Source organism: Calonectris borealis, chromosome 1 (assembly GCF_964195595.1).
Source record: "Calonectris borealis chromosome 1, bCalBor7.hap1.2, whole genome shotgun sequence".
Classification (NCBI taxonomy): domain Eukaryota; kingdom Metazoa; phylum Chordata; class Aves; order Procellariiformes; family Procellariidae; genus Calonectris; species Calonectris borealis.
The window spans coordinates 73,549,877-73,569,529 of record NC_134312.1 but is presented as its reverse complement, the minus strand read 5'-3'; the positions used below and the strand labels follow the sequence as shown (position 1 = coordinate 73,569,529).

Sequence of the window (19,653 nt, the reverse complement as noted above, 5' to 3'; positions counted from 1 at the left end):
TTTAGGAAGACATATGTCCCCATTTTGTGCCATTTGTAATGAGGATATCTTTTTCCGTATCATACATTTTTGCTTCCATAAGCAGATTATCAGATCTGCTATGCTTGGACCAAAATCTCTCATTTTGCGGGGCAGGGCGGGAGGAAGACATTTCTTCTTATGCTTTTCTGACCTGGCTCTGAAATATTGATACACGCTTGGCATGCTGTGGTATGTGTTAATTATTCTTTTAAATCCTGGGGATTGGATTCTAGAACACAATCCGTAATTCACACAGATGCATATGAGGATGTAAAGAGGCAAATTCCTGCCAGAGATTCTCTTACATAACCCAGGCTTTTGGGGAGTATTTGCTTCAGCTTTTTCAGATCTGAAGAATGTCTTGTGTTCGCAAAAACTTTTGTCCTCTCTATTCAAGCCTGGATGTTCAGCAGATCCTCTGGTTCTGCATAGAACAGAGATTTGGGTGCATGAAATGTAGCTTTTTGCTAATGACCCTATTTCCATTTTCCGACGACCTTTACTTGCTGAGATTAATGTTGCTTCTCGCATGTAAATGCTTTCTATTAAAAATGATATAATGTTGTGCTCACCTTGGAATTGGCTGGAGTGCTCATCTTCATTGTAACAGCAGCGTTAATATCAGGGCAGATGCAATGTGCTTTTCACTGCTTAACATGTATCTGCAGAAAAGAAAATAATTTCAAGTGTTTCTCTGGAGAGGCACCACTTTTGAGAAACTGGATTGTGATACATTTTTTTCTCTATTAATCAACACAGGCAATGGTAGTGTTGCATATCTCTCATACACCGTATCAGAGATGACAACTTACAGTATTCCTGTGTATATATGACCTACTAATATAGGAAATATGTTGTTAAGCCTTGCTAAGTATTTTTACATGGCATATACAATATTAGATGCTATAATCTTATCAGTGGGCCTGTCAGGCTGTCTGTTTCTCTAGATGCTTTTGGTTTGTGTTTAATGTTGGTTGTTCTCAATCAGCAAATGAAATACAATATCCTTAAAACTGGGATTAACATGTTGTTGTATTCTCTGTTCTGCCTTCACCTTGCTTTTCTCTTCAGTGCTAGAGGAGGTACTGGTTTCCATTGAAAATGAGCTGCAGGCAGTGGAGATGCAGATTCAGGAGCTTGTGGATAAACAGCAGGAACTCATTCAAAAGAAGATGAGGGTAAAGAGCCTGATAAAGCAGTCCTCAGGAGACTTGGAGGCAGGTGGAAGTAGAGACACCGAAACCTCAGCCGAGGCATGGAACAAAAAAGGTTTGCAGAGTCAAATTCAAATATTCTAACATAGAATTTAAATATTCTAACATAGAAGTAAACTAATTCAGTAGGGGGAAAGTGTGTTCATGCAGAGTTTTGTTTGGATAATGATATTGTCCTATTTCATTTTGTTTAGCTGGGTGATCTGCCATCTTAGTTACACAGGGTAATGTTTGTACTTAACTCCCTGGATATTCCTAAATACTAGTCTGAGTTATTCTGGGCAGAATTATCACAAGAATGGTCTGTTGTAACTACTTTTATTCTTTTCTTGTTGCAAAGTGACCACTTGATTTGATTTGCTAAATCCAGAGTAAATCTGCATATATTGCAATGCTTATATTCCCTGTTTATTTATGTTCTAAAAATAATTACTCTGGATCTTTTCAGGATTTGATAGTAAGAGTCTTGCACTCTCAAAGTTACTTCTTACTGTCTTTGTGTTTCTTCTTGCTTGAGTGGGTAGGACGTTGGTTGTGTCTGCCATGGGTTATGTAGCCTCACTGTATTACCAAATTATGCAAATTAGATGGAATGCTGACTGCCAAAAATAACATAGAATACATTAGTATGGTAGAGTTAGTCCAAGTGGCGAGTGCTCCATGGTGGTGTGAGGGCTGCTATTCTTTTGGAAATGCTGTCTTTGAAGTTAAATATTAAGTGAAGTCCTGGATAGCTGGTGGGTCTTGACCATGTTATGCCTAGCCAAATTCAATTCAGATCTCTTTACTATTTTTTTTCCCTCCTGTTTTACTTCACTTGCAATTTTGAAATGCATTGTTAGTTTCTGCCTGTATCTATTGTATGTATTCTCATTTTTGGCTTTTTAAAAAATGAAATTAATTTTGTAGTCTAATCCGTATTTGTCTGTGTTTGAGAAAAGTTTTATGCATATGTAAGAATACTGATACTTTATAACTGCAAGTTGATGCTATTGAACAAATCAATTTGTTTTGTGCCTAATTCTCTCCTCCTATGCTTTGAAAACTAACATCTTTGCAATCAGATGCAGTGTACGTGTTGAATAGCTACGTTTGGTCCCAGTACAAAGCTCACTGAAGTCAGTGGGAGGCTTTTCTTGGTTTCAGAGAGCCTCGGATCTTGGCTGTGATCTCTGTAAATTAGGAAGCAATGTCACCTCAAGTCCCAAAGTTAATTCTTGCATTGCATGTGGTGTGGAGTTTTTAGCATTATTCACATTTACGTGCAATGAGAGCCTTTAGTCTGGAGGAGGATTGTGTTTACATTTCATAAGGTTTTCAAAAGTCCACCTTAGAAATTAGTTTATACGGAGTCAGGTTGTGTATAGCTTTTTGTGTCTTATTGAATCTTTGAACACTTTACCAGATCTAAAATTGTATTGCTACCAGATTTAGTTATTGTGTATGTAAATTGCCCTTCCTTCTTATATTTTAACAAACTTGGTTATGAAACATGTTTGGTTTTTTTCCCTTAACAGATTTTCCATGGTATGAGAAGATAAAAACTGCACTGCAGAGCAAGTTTAAACTCCAGAAGTTTAGGTCCTTGCAACTTGAAACAGTAAATGCGGCAATGGCAGGAAAGGATATATTTCTTGTCATGCCTACAGGTGGTGGAAAGAGCCTTTGCTATCAGTTACCAGCTGTCTGTTCTGATGGTATGTAAGGGAAGAAAAGGTCACATATAAACAATTGGATTTATTTTCTGCCTTTTATAGTTATTTGGAGAGTGAACATTATATTGGTGTCTAATATCACAGTATGGGGAAAAAGAAGCAAAGATATGAGAGAACAGTTTACTAGAAATATTTGCTTTGCTCTCTTACTTTGTTTTCTCTGAAGCAGCAATAGCAGCTTTAAAATAGATGTGCCTCTTAGATGTGATTTAGATTTAAATAATTTATCTAGTTCCTCTCAATATGTTATGTTATAAAACAGTGAAAGAACTTTTAAAAAGTCTGTCACAATTTTTTTTCTTTCTTTCTCTTTTAATTCAATATACAGACTATAAATTGCTAAAGTATGGATATCTGTTATTTGTCTGTTCCACTCTAAAGTTTTAGCTTCAGATTATTTGGGAGAGACTTTGCATATTAAGTTTTAAAAATAAGTATCCAGTTCTAGTTTTTAAGCTTTTTTTTTTAAAATAACCCATCCAATTGGAAGTTTACTTATTTACAAAGACCGAATTTACCAATACCTAGCCTTGCTTCGTTGTGTGGTAAATTAGCACCTCACGACACAGATGTGAATCCAGCTTCCTTTGTTTTGTATATTGCTTCTTATACTCTCTTTATTGCAGCTCCATGGTTTGTGGTCTAGATTCTAAAAGAAGGTGCATGTCACAGGCAGTTGATCAGAAGTATCCCTATGTGACCTAGCACTCATTTATCAGCTATCTAGGAGGGGAATCTGCTACTGTGTATGAAGCTTAAGCTCATGTTTGGCAGTTCCTTCAGAACAGGGCTGATGCGTTAGTAAAAAGTATTAGAGGAGATATTTATGACATCTGAACTGTTCAGGTTGCACAATGATTGATTGTTACAGGTTTCACGCTTGTGATATGTCCTTTGATATCACTTATGGAAGATCAGCTCATGGTTTTGGAACAGCTTGGTATTTCTGCAACTTTATTAAACGCCTCAAGCAGTAAGGTATGTTTAACTGCCAAGTCTTCATGGGTTTTGTGGTGTGTGTGCCGGCATCTTGCCTCTGTGTGTGTTATTTATGAGTACTGAATGAATGGCACAGTTTTATCAGCTAATGCCATTCTATCAACAGGATCTTCCCAGCTACGTGCTATGATATGGATAACATGAATAAGTATCTTGCGTTCTTGTTTCAATGACAAGAACACATGTAAACCAACACTTTTCATGGAATAAATAGATTTCATGGATGTGAAGTACCTTTGGCTGGTGTGTGTTGTAGATTTTTACTCCGTTTCTAGATTTAAAAGAAGATTGGAGTAGGTGATTTTTGTCCACTAGTAACATGTTGAGCAGTGCAGGCTTTTACATGTAATTATTTATCTTATTTTAGGATGGTAAGCTGTTTGATCCAGAGGCCAGGAAGGAACTTATTTCCCAGACTGTTATTAGTCAATTGCTTTTTACAGTGAAATATATTTTCCTGACTACCAGGAGGCCATGGTCATTAACTTGCACATGACACTGGATTTGATAGGTTAGTGGCTTGATGCAACGTGCCAGACTTGGAGCCTGCTTTGAGGTAGAGCGCTTTGAAAACTCAATAATAAAGACTACAATTGTGTGTAAGAAATTATATTACACTTGTAGTGCCACAGGCATGTTTGGTACATTATTGGGAAAATACTGATACCACATGATGAAGTAAAGACAAATATTCAATAGTTTGCTTTTTCAAAGTTCTATGACAGATTTTCCAAGTACTAAAATGAGCATTTTATATATGATGATCTTCTGCAAAGATTTGTAGTAGTGGTAAATACTATGTAACAGTTTATCAGTCTCTGTTAATTACCTCATATGTGTTGTTAATAACCTCTTAAGAATCTTAGCACTAAGCAACTTCAGTGTGTTGTCCTGGTTTGTAAGTCCCTGATTTCTCCTTTTGTTTTTAACAGGAGCATGTGAAGTGGGTTCATACCGAAATGTTAGACAGAAGTTCGCAACTGAAGCTCATTTATGTGACCCCGGAGAAGATTGCAAAAAGCAAAATGTTCATGTCAAAGCTAGAGAAAGCTTATCAAGCAGGGTGTCTCGCTCGCATTGCCGTAGATGAGGTCCATTGCTGTAGTCAATGGGGCCATGACTTCAGGCCTGGTATGCTCATCAGAAAGCCAGTTTGCAGTGTTATTCAGGCATCAATAAGTAAAGCCAGGTGCTTTCTTCGTGTGTTAAGTAAATACTTAGTGTATGGGAAGTACCTGTGTTAGTTCAAGGACTTTACATGTAATTCAGAAATGACTATATCCTTGTCCAGGAGCTAAGTTCATGCAGATGGGGGCGATTTCAATGTAGATTTTGCTGTCAGTATTCTGAAAAACTCCTAATTCAATTTACTTTAATTGGAGCTTAATGGAATGAAAATTTTTGGCAGCCATCTTTAATATGGACAATACAGCTATCTTTAATCTACTGCTACATGAAAAAGTGTCACTCTGTACACTGCTCCCTACTGTTCTGGGTGACAGAGGTAGATCATTTTGTAAATTGATGAGCTATATTTTAATCACTTCTAAAGCAAGTTGAAACAAATGCCCTTGATTTGCAGGGAAAGAAAGTGTGCTTCGATCTGTTTCCTATCTTGTCAGTTGTAGAAGACTCTTACTTACTGGTTACTGTTTCTTTGCCTTTGAAAGAAAATCTTATTTGAAGCAATAGGAACTGTAAGTCAACCTTTGCAGTTTTGTTAAAAAGTGGTGGAGCAAAAAGCCGTGCCAGTTAAACAGGCAATGTGGAATTTGAATGTGTAGCTCTGATTGCATTGCTGTTCTAAGGAAGCAAGTGATTGTCAGCACTGAGCCTTTAAAATCTTTCCTTAGTACAGTCTGGCCTATGTATCCTAATTCTACATTGCTTGTTTATTAGCAAAACTGTGTTTGCTGAAAAGCTGTTTGTAAAAACAAACCTGCAAAATAACCTGAATGTTGGTTAATGCGATGCCACTTATATTTTTCTAACTTTTTAAGACTTCTATTTCAATATGTTTTGCTTTCTGAATTGTGGCTGCTTCTGTAAAATTCAATTAGAAGAGAAAGCATCTATTTTGATAAGTGCAACCTTCTTATTACTTCATTTGGATGTATAAATTAGTTCTGTGATAAATTGATCAGTAATGGTAAATCAGCGGTAAATTGATTTATTGCAATATTATCCCATTGAATGCTATCTACATGAATACCTTTTTTAACTTTGGATCTGTGGTATGATAAATCTCTTTCTTTCCCCTTTTTGTTTTCTTGCTTAGACTACAAGTCTCTTGGTATCTTGAAAAGACAGTTTCCCAATGCTCCCTTGATTGGATTGACAGCAACTGCTACAAATCATGTTTTAAAGGATGCTCAGAAAATTTTGCATGTTCAGAAGTGCATTACCTTTACTGCTTCTTTCAACCGGCCCAATCTTTACTATGAGGTATGTCTTATTACCTGTTTGTTTGACTGCATTGCAGTCATTTTAACTTCTGTAAGTTACAGTTGATTAATTTTAGAACAGATTTTCAATTATAAGTTTTAATAAAAAATAGCTTTTCAACTGAATGACGGTGTTCTTTCATGACTTCATCTTGCTGAACTTGCTGTCATCTGCGGAGGAACTTGGGCTGCTCTGTCTTTGTGAGCAAGGCTTAGCAGATAGGACTGTGCATGGGGGAGAGGTAGGTAGCAGGCTCAGACTGCTACAACCTGTTGGAAAATATGTCATGATTACAAAAAGTTGTGAATTATTGTATGGTACTGTATTTTCAGTTTGGCCATAGGTTCTTTTATTGTTCTTCATGGGAAAAACTTGTGATTTTGTTTTTTTTAATATGGACTTTTGAGATGTAATCTGAGTGCACACAAAGAGAATATAGTAATTTTGGTTAAATGTGTTTATTGTACTGGAAGAAGTAGAATAATAGGATTGTTTGACAGAATGTGTGCTCGCTTGAAGAACTCTGGCATGTGTATGTTATATTTTTGAGGTTCGGCATAAGCCTTCAAATAATGAAGATTTCATTGAGGACATAGTTAAGATCATTAATGGAAGATACAAAGGACTCTCAGGTAAAAAGTGTAAAAAAAAAAAAAAAAGGCATGTTATTTTTTATAGTCTTAAGCATTACAGGGATTTTTTCAAGTGATCCTGAAACGTGTAGAGAAATTATACCTTCACCATACATTAAGCAACCAGCATTAAAAGAAATGAAATTTAATAAGATCTGTACCTTGAATAATTACTTTTTTCATTCATTAGTTTTTAAATGTCTTTACAGTTTACTTATATCTTCTGAAATATTGAATATAATGTTGATGTATGTCAAACAATTTTTACATAGATAAGAATAATAGCAATTTTTAAGATTGTAAAAACAAGGTTCAAAAAAAGTTATGTGTATGTTTTTAAATCATGCATATGTTATTTAGTATCTATGTGTCAGGATACTTACTATCTTTAACACTTTTTCATATTTGATCGTAAGATTTATGTATTATTCAATGCTCAGAATGGGTATGTGGTGGGGTGAATTGCGCTTTTGTGATGAAAGCAGAACTGTAAAAGTTGGACTTCGTGTAGTCAATAAATTATGTAGTGCAAAAAAAGAGGAGAGCCATATTACAAAGGCAACAGAACCCAGTTTTCTGGAGCAGCAGTCTGTCCCTGTCTCTGCTGTGGAACTCTGTGGCTGTGATGAGCAGCTCCCTGAGTACAAACTGTGCTAAGATGATCACAAATTGCATGGCTTTGTGCGTAATCCTTGACTAAGCTCAGACTGACTAATGACAAAAAGCAGATTTATCTGAAACCTCAGGTGAGATGTCATAAGGAACAGCACTCCTTTACATAAGCATTAATAACCATTGTCCTCCTTGAACATTAATAGAATACTTCGAAGATTATGTGGATTTGTACCTGTATTTTCTCTTTAGCCTACAAGTCAAAGCTGATAATTGAAGTTCCATTCATGGCTACCGATACTGCAGACTGAATAAGCACAAAGATTGTTTACTGTTTTTTTTTTTTTCAAAGTTGTTTTTAAGAATTGGGGATTGTTTGTTTTTTTTAAGACATTACAATAAGTCATCTTTCACTTTTGTGCAGGAATCGTTTACTGTTTTTCTCAGAAGGATTCTGAACAAGTTACTGTGAGTTTGCAGAAACTGGGAATCAAGGCAGGGACTTACCATGCAAACATGGATGCTAAATGTAAGACCAAAGTTCATAAAGGATGGGCAGCAAATCAAATTCAGGTTAAGTGGATACTTTTGCTAGACTTATGTCTCATTTAAGCAAATTGTGTTTTGGTACCTTGATGGTTTCTTAATCTCATTTCAGGTTGTAGTGGCGACTGTTGCTTTTGGCATGGGAATTGATAAACCTGATGTGAGGTTTGTAATTCATCATTCTATGAGCAAATCCATGGAGAACTACTACCAAGAGAGTGGACGTGCAGGTATTGTGGGAAATGGCTTTTGCAAAGTAGCCATTTACATCCGTTAAACCAATAAAACTGTACTTCCATTTCAGGCATTTGTGCAGTGTCTTTGAGACAGATTCCGAAGTGTATAATGCCATTCTGCCTCTGTAAAGAGGCTTTAAAGCAAATATAAAGTACGTTCATGATCTCAGGCCTCTCTACTGCAGTGTGGCAAAGAATAACTAAGTACCTAGCCCTTCACTCAGCATTTTTTTAATTACTTGATTTTTGTGACATCCATGGCTTACCAGAATGATGTCATAACATGACATTGACTGATCAAATGTATGTTACAGAAAGTATTTTTTTTTCTTTGCATAGCAACTGGGATGCCTGATTTGTTCAGACTGTCTCTAGATGATGTCTTATCTCTGTATGAATTTCACTGGACAAAGAAATACAAGTAGGATCTGGAGCAGGGAATATCAAGGATTGATCAATGTGTAGCAGCACTAAATAGCTGTTATGGCTAAAAAAAAGGTTTTGTGGTGGTGTGGTTTGGTTTGGTTTTTTTGACCTTGTACATTATTACTTTTTCAAAGACAGATTTGAATCTGTGTGGAGGAAGTCTTTTTAAGGACCCTGAGGGGCAATTGGTTGAGATTTTAACTATGCTTGTAGAAATTGGCCTTAATGCTGGCCTAAGAAATACAACAGTCATCAAAGTTTGTGGGAGTTTGCATCTGCTTAGGCTAGAGAGATAAGGGCTGTATAGGTGCTGAAATAGTTGTTTCACAATGTTTATCAACTTGAGGTGATTAGAGCAAGCTTTTGTGTGTTTCTTTTTCATAACTCGATTTAAATGAGATTCTTTGGGGGGGGGGGGGGTGGGATTAATTAAGCACTGCTACTCATTTGCCCAAACATACTACTTAGCTTATGAAACCTTCCTTTTTCCCCTTGACTGCCCATCCGAGTGAAGTAGTTCCTTTCTGTTGCATGTTAAAGTTTTTAAAAGTTTAGGTTTTTTAGACCTTTTCTGCTCTCTGGATCTTGTAAACAGCCGGAGGGCACCCATCAGCACATCATTGGGAGGGGTGGGCAATGGGAAGGAAGAGATGATCTAAGTTCAGCTAAGAAGACACAGTTGGTTTTAAATGGAATATTTTGTTGAATCATACCTGATTCTCTCTAGGCTTCAAGATGTATTTGGCCAGGATTTTCCAAGAGGTGTTAGGGTGAGAAAATGGTGATTTCCCTGACTTTCTGTATGACATTAATATTTTATTTTGGTTGTTAAAGAGTAAAAATCTTCATTGTGTAGTATTTTCAGTTTGCTTGATTCTGTAGTTGTAGAAGACTGTTCTAAGTCTATTTTGTATCATGCTATGTTCTATTGGCTGATATGTTATGCTTGATATTCTGCTAGAGTCATGCACTCTTTATATAGGGGCTGCAGAAGCCCATGCAGATAAGAGTGGAATTTGTAACAGAAAATGCTATACTTAAAGTAAATTTCTTCTAAAGTTTCAAGTCTAATTTTTTTCTTTTTGTTTTAATGCATTGCAGGTAGAGATGACCAAAAAGCTGACTGCATTTTGTATTACGGTTTTGGAGATATATTCAGAATCAGCTCAATGGTAGTGATGGAAAATGTCGGGCAAGAGAAGCTGTATGATATGGTGTCTTACTGCCAGAATATGAACAAGTAAGTTACTGTGGTGGCTTGGTTGCTTAGTTTTTAAATAGTTAGGCTACTTTTGTTGGTTTTTTTTTTTTTTAAGAGGGTATTTTAAAAAAAAGCACTGAACAAAAAAAACGATAACACAACAACAACAAAACAAGAAGAACCCACCACACTGTAGAAACACTACCATTTTAAAAGAGTCTTGAGTTTGGAGTTTGTGGTTTGGCTGCTCAGTAGGTGTACTCTTGCACGTAACTGAATGTTGGTGTGTTGCTTGCCAGCTTCAGGGTAAAGTTCTGGAAGCAGTTATGTTGAGATAAAATATCTGTCTACAAACAGTGCTTGGATTTCAAATCCCATTCAGAGCAAATACTGGAATGCTTTGTTTTTTACTCTAAGGTACCAGTGTTTCATGGCCATACAGGAATCTGCATGTGTTTAATGCTTCATCTGCTGCACTGAGTTGTGTTGAATACTCCATGGAAAACACTTGTATCTATGTTGTGGACAAACTCGTGCATTCGGTATAGCCTTTGTTGGCCTCAGTCTAAGAATTAGTTCATATTCTTAAGGTTTTTCATTCTATTGGAATTGCAGATTATACTTACTTTTCTGCTTTAATCAAACTGTTCCTACGGCAGTATTTAGTATTGCTGAAAGCTGCTAGTTACTCCTATTAGTGTAACTGACACTGAATACTGTGTTGCAGTGTTTGTTTTCCGATTTTTCCTGAGATAATTCCTCATGCTTGTTTTGAGATACGAGCTGACCCAGGGGACCTTCTTTTTGCCACTTTCATGATTTATGACACGGGTGTATACATTTATGTTCTGTAGTCCCTCTTTGTTCTCTGTCCTTTCAGGTGTCGCCGGGTCCTCATAGCCCAGCATTTTGATGAAGTATGGGATTCTGCAAATTGCAACAGAATGTGTGATAACTGCTGTAGAGAGAATTGTAAGTAAATTGTTTTTATAACCAAAGACAGAGAACATGGAGAAGGTTGGCTTAGAGAAATACCTAGTTTAGACAAACTGTGAGCAACTTCTGTAAAGTGTGCTTGTAATACTGCCTGTTTCCAAGGTTCAACTTTTGTTATGAACATCAGGTTTTGGTGGCTTAGTGTTGCCAAATTCAGGGTGTTCAGCAGGATATTTACTGGCTTGGCTTTTTGCCTGAGGCCAAACACTTTGGTGTCTTTCAGACTCAGCTGTTCCCAAAAGTGAAGCTGGGGGCAAGGGGAAGATTGCCTTACCTGTTTTAAAAAGATTCTAGTATATGGTGGGTTTTGTTTCAGGAATTTTTTTTGGGTGCGAAAGCTTTATTTTGAGAAGGAGCCTCTTGCTCTCTGCATGCCAAACTGTTCACACTTAGGCTCTGAGAAGGCACAGTTTGCGCGTGTCCTTTTGCAACTTGCCTGGTAAAATCTCTGAGGATTTCAGTGCCAAATGCTCACGAGACCTACCTGTGTCAGGACTGCGCATGACAGTTGTGCAGAACAACTGAGCACACTAATTCGGGATTTTGCCGTGTGTTAGCTCTAACAGCACAACGTCCCATATAAAGCTAGAAAGCTCTGAAAAGAGTGCTGAGAAAAAGTTGGTGTTGGGCATCTCTCTTCGACACACAAAACCACCTTACATTTCTTTGAGTAACAGGTGGATTCTTGTAATATGTGGAAAATACCGTCTTCTCATACCTCATATCTGTTGCAAAGCATTTGGATAATGTAGTGATCAGCACTTGAAAAACTTAGGGACAGCTCTGTATTCAAAACTGTTCTCATAACTAGACTTTATTTCCCTGTACATTTTTTGGGGGGATAAAGTAGACAAAACAAAGATATTTAACCTTTTTTTTTTTTTTTTAATCAGTTGTATCTATATAATGAAACTGTTTTGCAAAAATCAAGCAAGTAACAATGTCTTGTTATATTCTAATTGGAAATAGGGCTTAGTTGAAATTTATACCGGGATCAGAGGTTGAGAAGAGTATGGAGCTTCCTTGCACCCAAGACTTACAAGAGCCATGTGATGAAGTATAGTTGAAATATATCTTGTTTACTGCTTTGGGCCTTTTGATATATAAGCAAGGTCTGAGGAAACCTAGCAGTATTACTAGTTTTGCAGTTCTTAATTCGTACTGTTGGAGGAGACAGTTGGGTAATTCTATGCCATGATCTGATCATGCAGTAGAAGCACAATCCTTATGTATTACATGGATGTGTTAGTGCTTGGAATAATCAGTCATGATGAAACTAATTTGTATAATGAAATTAGTAGTTTTTTTCTGTCTCATTTTGAGAGAAGAAATGTCTTGCTTATATTCTTCAATTCCTCTTTGCTGCCTATTCTTTCCATAATAAATATTATGGGTGAAGAAAAGGAATCCAGCTTCCAAGTAACATAGTAGCTACCTTACAAGTTTTATGCTTTGTAAATGCTTCTTTGAAATAATTTGTGTGGTTTGTAATGTTAAATACATGTAAAAATGTTGGCAGAATTGGAGTTCTAATAATGAAGTAGAAAGATAAATGTAAGTTTGAGTACAAATACATCCTAATTTGACAGAGGGAAAGTTACAGCTTTATTTGTTATACATTTATGTATTTATAGATATATATATAAAAATGCATATATATGTATACACCTGATGTATATATGGACACTATCTACATAACTATAAATAACTTGCTATTTAAATATTACTTCATTTTTATTTGTAGCATGTGAGAAAATGGATATTACAGGATACTGCAGGGATCTAATAAAGATACTTGAGCAAGCTGAAAACATGGGTGAGAAACTCACCCCACTGAAATTAATCGATGCGTGGTCTGGGAAAGGTGTCTCAAAATTCAGGGTGGCTGCAGTTACTCCACCAAAGCACCCTCGAGAGGAACTGGAGAGAATTATTGCCCATTTACTGCTGCAGCAGTATCTGAAGTATGTAAGATGACTCCTTCTTTTTTTTAACATCTAGTAGTCATTTTTCTTTGATCTTGTGGTAATTCTGTATAATATTAATGGATACATTCTGTAGTCTCATTTTTAGCCTTTACTTCAGATGCTTTTAATGTATTCAAAAAACCTCAAAAGTTTACTATATTTCTACTTCAAAATGTTAAAACAAAAGTTGGAGGAACATTTGAAATGCTGCTTCTCTTGCAATTTTAAAAAGCTGAGGTCTTCTGTACTCAGATTGAACCTTTAAATCTGCAGCAGGCTTCATTTAGGAGAAGTCTGCTGTTTATACGGCATCTCATTTACATTCCATGGCGAAGCGAAGCAAAGCAAATGGGGTGGCCCAGATGAAGTCTACGTCAGGACAGGCTGGCTAATGTGGAAAGTGGTACTCAGAAAGTTTAAGAAAGCATAGCGAAAATAACAAGAGTGCTTCTCTTGTAACCTGGCCGTCTGTGTGGTGTGTGGTTTGTCTTTTCATGTAGTTTTAGAAGTTCCAAGAATATGTAGAAATCAAGTATTTAATCCCTTTATTTTTGTCTTAAACTTTTTTGGCATCTGTTTGTACAGCTGACTTCTTACACTCTTAAGAGGGTGAGCAGATGATTGATTACATCTTTCTTCCTCATTTTCCTCCATGTATTCCAGCAGATTGACACGTGTGTGTGTAAAGGTCCACAAACTGAACTATGTTAAGTGTTGGCCAGACTCGCTCTAAATTAAGTGACTATCCACTTGCATAGATAAAGCAAAATCAAGCTGCTATTTGGAACATCCATCAGAAGGGTTAATGTGTCCCATTTTTCCCCTGCATGATCTAGCCTGTCTTTGTCTCCAACCTTCTTTATAACACTGATATTATTTATGCAGGGAAGACTTCAGCTTCACGGCATTTGCTACAATATCCTACCTAAAGATAGGACCAAAAGCAAGTCTGCTGAAAAATGAGGCACATGTCATTACTATACAAGGGACAACAAACAAGCAAAATGTTTACAAGGTATTTATATCCGTGCTGACTTGCTATGTAGACATCTTTTCCATTATAGTTTATTTTAATAGTTTGGTATCTGCTCAATATATTTTTCATAGTAATGCAATCAACAGGATTTAAAATAGATCTCATTATCTTCTCTCTTGTGTGGGAACACTGAAAAAGAAGGAAAACAATGTTAGAATTTTAATAGAATTGTTTATAACTTACAGGACAAACCATCTCAATCTTCAAATTTGAAAGGAAGCAGAGAAAATGCTCAGACTATTTCAAAGACTGTCCAAGATTCAGCGGTGAAGAATTCACAGGAACGTAAACGACCTAACTGTGGTTCTAACTTAAAAGCAAAGAAGCTTAAGCTTGAGGCAGGTGGAGATGACCAGCCAGTGGTTCTTGACTGAGCTTCACAGACTACATTTAGGATCTAATCATGTTTGCTTCTCCATGGACAATGCAGTGTGTAAGTTCAGTTTGTGTTTTAGTAATGGTATTTTTTGTGCATTTTTTTTAATTTAAAAAAACAACAGGGAAACAAGTATCTTTAAAACCCTCAAATCTAGAAAAAGTCTAGTAGTCAAGGGAAAAATGCTTCATATCAAAATAATTGGTGCATATCTTATGATACAGCAGTGACTACAAAATATAAATAATTACCATGTTGCCTTTTTAACTCTTTTGGAAGCGTAGTGTATAGTAACACTATTGCAGAATCACGCAAGACTTACAGGACCCATGTGATGAAGGCTGGAAGGGACTTCCAGAGATCATCTAATCCAATCTCCTGCTCAAACCAGGTCCAGTTGGAACAGGGTGCTCAGGGCTGTGTCCAGTTAAGTTTTGACCGTCCCCAAGGATGGAGATTCCACAACCCCTCTCAGCACCTGTTCCAGTATTTGCCTGCCTCCATGACCAAAAAAAAGAAAAAAGGATATTTCCTAGAGCTAACTGTTATCTCCTGTGTTGCAACTTGTCGTTGCCTCTTGTCCTATCACTGTGCTCTTCTGAGAAGAGTCTGGCCCCATTGCTGCTATGCTCTTCCATTAGGTAGTTGAAGACAACAGCAAGATCACAACAATCACTCCGCCTCCCCCCTGGCTTTCTTCTTTTTTAATCTGGAAGAAATCCAGTTCTCTGTTTCTCCTCTCTAAGCCGCTGCTTCTCCTCTCTGAGCACCTGAGCAACTTGGTAGCCCTCTGCTAGACTCAATCCAGTGTATCAGTGTGTTTCTCTTACTGGGAGGTGCAAAACTTAACCCAGCACTCTAGCTGTAATCTCACAAGTGCTGAATACCCAGAAAGAGTCATTTCCTCCAAACTGCTGGTTATATTCTTGTTGCTGTAGTCTACTATGTCATTTGTGCTGCAAAGGCACTCTGCTGATTCACGTTCAGCTTGTTATCTACCGGGAAGCTGGGTCCTTTTCTGCAAAGCTACTTTCTAACCAGTCCAGCCCCAGCCTGTGCTGTTGCATGGTGTTTCTCCATCCCAGGTGCAGGACTTTGCTTTTGCCTTTAACTGAGAGGTCCCTATCAGCCCATGTGTCCAGCCTGTCTAGGTCCCTCTGAATAGCAGCCCTGCTCTCCAATGTATCAACAGCTCTCCCAACCTTGGTATCGTCTGCAGACTGGCTGGAGCACACTCCATCCCTGTATCCAGATTGCTAGTGAAGACCCTAAATAATATTGGCCCCAGTATTGATCTGTGAGCATTGCTACTAGTAAATGGCCACCAGTTGGACTTTGTACCACAGATCCCAATTCTTTGAACCAGGTGGTCCAGACAACTTTCTGCCTACCTTGTTGTACATTTATCCAGTCTATATCTCACTGATATTTTTAGCTGTAAGGAAATTATAAGAGATCATGTCAAAAGCCTTGCTAAAGTCAAGGTATACGACACCCATTGCTACCCCCTTATTCACACAGGCAGTTATCTCAGTCAGTCTGGTTGATCAGGCATGCTTTGCTTCTGGTAGATCTAGCTGGCTGTTGCCAATCACCTCCATGTGTCTGAAAATGTCTTCCGGGAGTGTTTGCTCCCTAAGTTTTCTGGGGGCTGAGGTGAAGCTGACTGGCATGTAACTCCTTAGACCCTCCTTTTTGCAGATGGGTGAGATACTTGCCTTTTCCCAGTTGTCAGGAACCTCCCCCAGTCCTTTCAGAAGTGATAGTCTTGCACTGACCTCAGCTAGCTTCCTCAGCATCCCTCAGCGCCGCCCATCTAGTCCTGTGGATTTGTGTACCGCCAATTGGCTTAAGTGATCTGTAACTCCACCTTCCTCTACTGCTTTACTCCCATGGACTGTTAGTAGGCTTGGGGACCTGGGAGGTCTGAGGGCAAACCTTACCAGTGAAAATGAGGCAAAACCCACGAGTACCTCAGTCTTTTCCATGTCCTATGTCACTAGCTCCTCTACGCCTCTGAGCAGTGGGACCATGCTTTCCTTGCCCTTCCTTTTGCTGCTAAGGTACTTACAGAAGCTCTTCTTACTGCCTTCCACATCCTTTGCTAGTTCCACCTCCAGCTGAGCACTGACTTTTCTAACTCCCTCCCTGTGTGCTCAGGCAATGTCTCTATTTGTTCTGGATATCTTGTACCTTCTGCCTCCTTTTTGTGTTTGAGCTAGCTGAGGAGTTCTCTGTTCACCCATGCTGGCCTTCTGCCACCCTTGCTCTACCTTCTGCACATAGGAATAGACTATTTGTGTTTTGAGGAGGTTGTGGTCTGGAAATCAAGCAGCTCTTCCTGAGCCCCTTTGCCTAGGGCAGTCTCCCTGGGATCCTGACAAGCAAATCCCAGAACAAGCTGAAATCTGCTCTCCTGAGGTCCAAGGCAGTGGTTCTACTATGTCTTCCTCACTACTCTGTCGAGTTTAAAATTCTGAATCACACTATCACTGAGCAACATCTGGGATATGGGCACCTAGTAAGAAACAAACCTGTCGATGTCTCCAAGTCACTGAGGGCCTCTGTCCCCCACAGGAGGGATTCTCTGGAAACTCTCATCTTCCTTTTCTTCATGGTGTGAACACTTGGCTCTGCTTCAGCTGGCATCAATGCATTCCTTGGTGGAGTTGTCATCCTCATCTATCTCAGGGCACTGTACCTACTCTGCAACGGCAGAGCTGCAGGTGGAAAAGGAGCCCTTTTGTGTTGCTGGAAGCAAGAGGTTTCTGGCTTTCCCTCCTGTGGGAGTCTACATCCATTGCTCCTGTGAGGATAGTCTCAAGGTTTTCCCTCCTTTGCAGCAACAGGGCTCGGGTGGTCCTTAGCTCTGCAGCGTCTCTGCGAAGACCCTGCTATCTCCTGTTCCTCCTCCTGGCTGCTAGGCAGACTGCTCACCTCCTCCTGCAGCTCCTTCACCCAGCAGCTCGGCACTGCAACCAGAGCACAGCTCCCACCGGTGAGGCTGCTGTCGCCAGCCCCAGGGAGAGACATCAGGCATCCGGAGACCTGGGCTGCTGCAGCACCCTTCCTCTGGAGCTGTCTGTGGGTCAAAGCCTCTGCGGTGCCAGGGGCAGTTGTTCCAGCCCAGGTGGACATCGCCATTACTGCAGTTTTGAGTAGAGATGTGGCCCTTTTCTGCAATACTTACACCTACTACAGCGTATTTGAGTACTTGAGTGTACTTTAGAGAAGAATTTCAACAGGACATTGTTACAACATTGCACTACTGACTTGTAGAGATTTTCGTGAAATATTATATGTGTTTATCCCTTTAAAATGTGTCTGTTGCTCTTAGAACTGAATTTCTCTAGCTTGTTATTCAGATAGAAAATTACCTCTTCTGTGCTTTTTGGAAGTACCTAAATTTATATTTAAAAACAAGAGAACTTTCCTTGATCTCAGCTGTTCCTTTTGTAAAAGTTATACTTTATATGGGAAATACAGCAAAAACGCCACTCAAGAGATACTCCTCTCTCCTCTTTTTTCCCCTCCTTCCCCTGTCTTGCACTGGTTTATATTCCAGCTACAGATCTGTATTCTAATTAGAAGTGAATCTGGTTGTCCTAAGAAATACTCTTCTGCTGTGTAAGCACTAGAACATGACTGCATTGGGAGTTGCATACTTTAAGCCCTAAATGTGGGCTACATTAAACTTAATCTTTGGGATGTTTCTGAATTCTCGTCTCTTAACTTTGCTACTCCACCTATCCATTTGCTTATGTTCCTGTTGTTTGTGGAAACGGAAAAGAGAAAGCAACTATAGGAGACTATCACTGCTTGCCTGTGGCTTAAAATAGTATGTCTCCACCATTTTAAAGAGCAGCCTGTCTCTTGACTCCCTGCTGATTCCAGTCATTATATAGCATCTTGGTTCTGTCAGGTAAGGGAGAGCCAGTGCTTACTGCTGCAAATGTTCTTACATTAGCGCATCCCACAAAGCTGAGCGGCTGATGGCAGTTAAATACCTGGCTGAACACTGAGTGTGTTTCTCCATAATACACGAGTTCAGTGCACTATCATAGGTGAGAGAAGAAAGATGATACAAATCAATCAGGATTACAAAGTAAGAGTAGAACAGAAGTTGTTTTTAAGGTGTTTCACAAGTAGTGGGAATTTGATAATTCAGAAATTATGGTAGAATTTTAATTTTGATGTTTGGAATTAGATTGAAACTGATACTTTTTTTTTTTTTTTTGCTAGTAAGGCAGAAAAATTGTATTAAAGTTGAACCCTGTCAGGACCTGAGATGGAACAGGGGAAGACATTAGTGTACTAGGTGCAAAGGGATAGATGATAAAAAGAATGCTTGAGCCATTAACTTGATGAGTTTGGAAAAACATGAACTGTTACTGAAATCCTCGTGTTTGGTAACCAATAAGGCCTTTTGCTGCTACTGAGAACTTGGAGCTTTCAGTTCCACCTGTGTTTGTCTCAAATGGCTGGGTTGAGCAAGGCCTCAAGAGCAGCCCTGTCCACACTTTCAGTTCCTGAGTGGCAACAACTGCTGGGCTGTTGTTTTGTTTACGCTTAACCTTTAAGCAGGGCTTAATCTCAGAAATGCAGATATCATGGTTATGCTGTTAAAAAGAATCTCTGAGCCACATGGAAGTTACAAATAAGAGTGCGTGGTCCTTTCCTTGCCCCTCAGGGTTCTGGATTTCCCCTCTAATTTCTTCTAAACTAGAAGATGATGTATATTGAGCCCCTAATTCCAGGACTGTAAAGTGCTGTTGGGATAAATTCAGTAACCAGGAAATTACCCTTATTAATTCCTTTGAGACTGATCTTGACCTAGAACCATGTGACCTCCCTTCTCTCACACATACTACAAGAAGTTGCCAGAACACTATTGCCATCTTAATATTTACATTTGACTAATTATATAAAAGGAAAAGCTTCATAATAACGGAAGGCTCATTTTCGTACAGGAAGTAGACATGAGGAAAGTGATACTCTTTTCCAAAGAAGGAGCAAACCACGTGGCTTAGCACTGTTCCACATTCAGACAACACAGAATCACAGAACAGCCCAGGGGGGAAGGGACCTTGAAAGATCTGGTCCAACCTCTGGCGAGATCATCAGCACCCTGTCCAGCCGTGTCTTGAAAACCTGTGACGAGGACTATACCACTGCCCTGCAGAGGTTGTACAAGTGATCGATTGTTCTCACTGTAAAAACTTTCTTTCTTG

General features: G+C 38.7%; 1 protein-coding gene across 4 annotated transcripts in view; it reads left to right on the top strand.

Moving 5' to 3' along the window:
- Nucleotides 1–19,653, top strand: part of RECQL (RecQ like helicase) — a 28,383-nt gene that overhangs the window by 2,636 nt on the left and 6,094 nt on the right. The window contains exons 3-16 of one of the 4 annotated variants that reach the window (XM_075160337.1): nucleotides 1,093–1,290; nucleotides 2,753–2,932; nucleotides 3,822–3,928; nucleotides 4,882–5,080; nucleotides 6,228–6,394; nucleotides 6,945–7,026; nucleotides 8,063–8,211; nucleotides 8,297–8,414; nucleotides 9,948–10,086; nucleotides 10,928–11,019; nucleotides 12,788–13,007; nucleotides 13,896–14,025; nucleotides 14,232–14,479; nucleotides 17,266–18,140. In XM_075160337.1, the coding sequence (XP_075016438.1) occupies nucleotides 1,093–1,290; nucleotides 2,753–2,932; nucleotides 3,822–3,928; nucleotides 4,882–5,080; nucleotides 6,228–6,394; nucleotides 6,945–7,026; nucleotides 8,063–8,211; nucleotides 8,297–8,414; nucleotides 9,948–10,086; nucleotides 10,928–11,019; nucleotides 12,788–13,007; nucleotides 13,896–14,025; nucleotides 14,232–14,420 (1,970 nt within the window). In that variant the 3' untranslated portion in view covers nucleotides 14,421–14,479; nucleotides 17,266–18,140. Of the gene's footprint in view, nucleotides 1–1,092; nucleotides 1,291–2,752; nucleotides 2,933–3,821; nucleotides 3,929–4,881; nucleotides 5,081–6,227; nucleotides 6,395–6,944; nucleotides 7,027–8,062; nucleotides 8,212–8,296; nucleotides 8,415–9,947; nucleotides 10,087–10,927; nucleotides 11,020–12,787; nucleotides 13,008–13,895; nucleotides 14,026–14,231; nucleotides 14,931–16,999; nucleotides 18,141–19,653 lie in introns of those variants that run through there. The other 3 variants (XM_075160318.1, XM_075160327.1, XM_075160348.1) reach the window with 3 other exon arrangements.